The 3,412-nt window shown below is 36.0% G+C and overlaps 1 protein-coding gene across 1 annotated transcript; it reads right to left on the reverse strand.

The window, feature by feature from the left end:
* Positions 1 to 1,004: 1,004 nt before the first annotated feature.
* On the reverse strand, positions 1,005 to 3,199 carry LOC147880959 (uncharacterized). Its single transcript, XM_087402184.1, has one exon. It carries the CDS (start codon positions 3,189 to 3,191, stop codon positions 1,005 to 1,007), a length of 2,187 nt encoding a protein of 728 aa, XP_087258310.1. The 5' UTR covers positions 3,192 to 3,199.
* Positions 3,200 to 3,412: the final 213 nt, after the last annotated feature.

A 3,412-nucleotide genomic window follows, 5' to 3' on the forward strand; every position in this document is an offset into this window, starting at 1 on the left:
ACCATATGTAAATAAAATAATGAGCTGTTTTGGCAGATAGAATTGGAATGCGTGGATCTTTAAGGGAAGCCATAGACCACCTGCACATTGGATGCATAGTTTTTTGGATATAGTCTATTCTTCGTTTAGTAGTCCTTTAGAGTTTTATAATCCATCTTTTGCTGCACAATATGGAATTTCACACGAAGGTTTAGTTAGAGATTTGGGATGTTTCAAGCTTCGATGAGATCCATATCACACTTGCATTGATTGCACAATTTGGTAGATAAATTCTATTTTGTAGATGTTGAATTTGATATTTAGACTCTAGCACACAACCGAGGGTCACAAGCTATAGCCAAATTTCATCAAAAGTACCAAATGAAAAGGTAGAGTTGAATCCAAAGTACAAGCATATTGATATCTAAAAATAGATACAAGTTACAACCAAGACTTGTCATCAAGAGTTTAATCAAAACCTTAGACTTAGACGTGGCAAAAAATTAGCTAGAGATAGCTAGACTAAAGGTTGTTACATAGACTTCTCCTCCTCATTGATGGATCCTTGAATGACCTCAGCTGGATAACATGGAGGATGTGGAATTGTCTTGTTTATAGTGTAAAGATTATAGCCAAGGGAGGGCCCTAAAACAGGCCACTTGGCTTCCAAATTTGACCCTCCATCCAATATTTCCCTGTTTATTCACCAATAAGAATCAAGAATTTTGCATGATTAATGTTAGATAAAGCTAGAAAACGTTTGCACTCAAGTTTATCTAAAATACTTGACTTACAAAAAATATAGAATTATATCTCAAGAAAAGTTTGTATTCCAGTTTATATTAAGGTATTTGACTTACAAAAAATGTAGAATTTTGCCTCAAGAACTAGCCCAACTCCTTATGCGATACATGTGACGTATCATTATCTGAAACCAAAATTAGCCAAGGATGATCCTTAGATGATCTAGCTCATTATAAGACATTTTGGAAAGTTTCACCTTGCATGAAAAATGCAAAGTAAACTTACCTAGCACTTTTCAAGAAGTCATTAAAAACTTTGTAGTCATTCTCATCTAGCTGGTACTTGTCTATTCTTACAATATATGTCAAATTTGCTAATGCAATAATTGTTTCAATGTCCACCATGTTTAAGTCTATCAAATCATAAGTAAACATTTGTGCTCCTTTTGCCCTTTGATACCATCCAAGCTGAACTTCCAAACCTTGGGGCCTATTTGCTAAATCAAATCCACGCTTATAATCCACGTACCTCCTTCCGACTTTCTTCCTCATCTTTTGAACTCTTCCTAAGTACCATGTACCATGAGTTGCATCCATCTTCCTCGTGATTGTAGCTTTGCCATTTCTTTTCATGTGTTGATTTCCTTGTCCTTTTGTGTCATCATGAAAGTATACAGCACAGTCACAACCTATGCCAAATAAATTTCCATTTGATGATTGTGCTTTTGCTTCATGGTTGAAGTAAACACCTTGCTTCACCCTTGTGAGTCTATCTTTTGACAAGGTTGGACATACATTGAGTTGGCTCACCAATGTTGACTTGAAAATAAACTTTCTGTCCACCTCTACAATGGGGCTAATGTTTTTCTTAGGGGGCATGTTTCTTGTTTTCTTCAAAATGTCATCAATTTCATGTCTAATCTTACTAAGTGCAATAACCTCTTCACTTTCATTGCTATTCTCATCTATAGATTCTTCTTCACCACATGGCTCCACAAAGTCATCATTCTCATCAGCTTCTCCCATTTCAGCATCTAGCTTACACCATGTAGACCTTGCATCTAGCCAAGGTTGAAACCACCATTTCAAGTCTTCAGCCTTGCTAGGTTTCAAATCCAAAGACTCGCATAGTATGTGAGCTTGTTGTAAGCTCTCCTTCAATGCATCAATCATCTTTTCATCAGAAGAAACACTCTCATAGTCACCTAGATTTTCTTCAATCATCCCTTCTTGTTTGTTCAAATGTTTCCATATATGCTCTTGCTTTTTATGAGCCCTAGAGAAAGTTAGACCATTTTGAGCACACTCATGCATGGCAATTTTATTCAAGCTACCAATGCTATGTAGAAGATCTCCAAGATCAAATGCTCTTTCTTGCCCAATCATGCCTCCAACTTTACTAAAATAGATTTCAGCAGCATCAGAACCGGTAAGATGTAGTGGACACTTCAAATTAGGATAAAAATCTCGAAACATCTTTATGAGCAATACAACAAAATGACAAGAAAGTATGCAGTCCATATAAGCCTCCTTACTGATGAAAATTTTCTTCAAGGTGTAGGTTGGATGGTGATGAATCCATAGTCGCCAAATTTTGAAAAAGAAAACTACCTTGGCTGCAAGCACCACACGCTCCTTCAAGATCAAATATGGTGACAAGAAAATATCAATATAATCAGCAACAATCATCAAATAGGCCTCAGTCCCCTTCATACTTCTTTCTTTTTTTTGAAGTTTTCTCAAACATTTCTGTACTTGTCTACTTGCAATCCTTTGAGTTGCTTCCCAATTTTGTCGATCATTTCTTTGAATATCTCCATATCGTAGCTTGTGCTCCTCAATTGAAAAAGAATTGTAAATAATAGATACATGATTTAGTGTGATCCAAACACATCCAATTGCTAGTTGTCGAGTAGGACTATCAAGTGGGCTTGTAAGTTTCTTTCCACAGTGTACAAAGTCTTGATCATGAAGGCCATACACATTTCCTCCTACAATTTTTGCTCTCAAATTCCATCCACACCAATTGATAGCAAAAGGTTGTTCGCTTTTCTCCAAATAGTCTTCAAGCATCAACTTTCGTCTTCTACTATCTCCATCTGAAGCATGTCCAATTATGGGTCCAACTTTATCTTTCAGATTTGCATTCCACATGGTCTCCAAAAGATTCCATTGGTTCCTTACAAAATCACTATCAAAACGATTGCATGTGCAATGCACAATCAAAGCCAATCGTGGAAGAAGATCATGAAGAGGGTTAACAATCAAAAGTCTAGCATAATGACCTATGATATGATTTTGAAAGGCATCTATAATATTCGAGTATCCTTGTGAGCCTTCACCAACAACAATGGAGTCATTTGATGAGCATTGATGATATTCTCCTTTCTTTCCACAAAACCCAATAAGAGTGTCATCTTTTGCATTCCATCTACACAACACGATTATAGAGTTTAATAACTTCCTCATCTTTTTGAGAGATTTCCAAACATAGCAATTATAAATATCTTGATGATATAGATAAAAGTAGAATGCATAGAGAGCTAAAATTACCTTATTCGACGCTTAATGGTTGTCTCATCTTCCACTATGATAACTGGAACAATAGAAATGACTCCATATCTTTTTTTTGCATCCATATAGATCTTCCCAACAGCATCGAATATGTATTCGTGCTCACCACAAATAAA

This window comes from Dipteris shenzhenensis, chromosome 31 (assembly GCF_047967505.1).
Source record: "Dipteris shenzhenensis isolate YYH24624 ecotype China chromosome 31, Dip_SZ_1.0, whole genome shotgun sequence".
Classification (NCBI taxonomy): domain Eukaryota; kingdom Viridiplantae; phylum Streptophyta; class Polypodiopsida; order Gleicheniales; family Dipteridaceae; genus Dipteris; species Dipteris shenzhenensis.

What these genes read in the sequence shown, in the direction of transcription:
- LOC147880959 (XM_087402184.1), bottom strand. Translation starts at nt 3,191, where the DNA reads ATGAGGAAGTTATTAAACTCTATAATCGTGTTGTGTAGATGGAATGCA.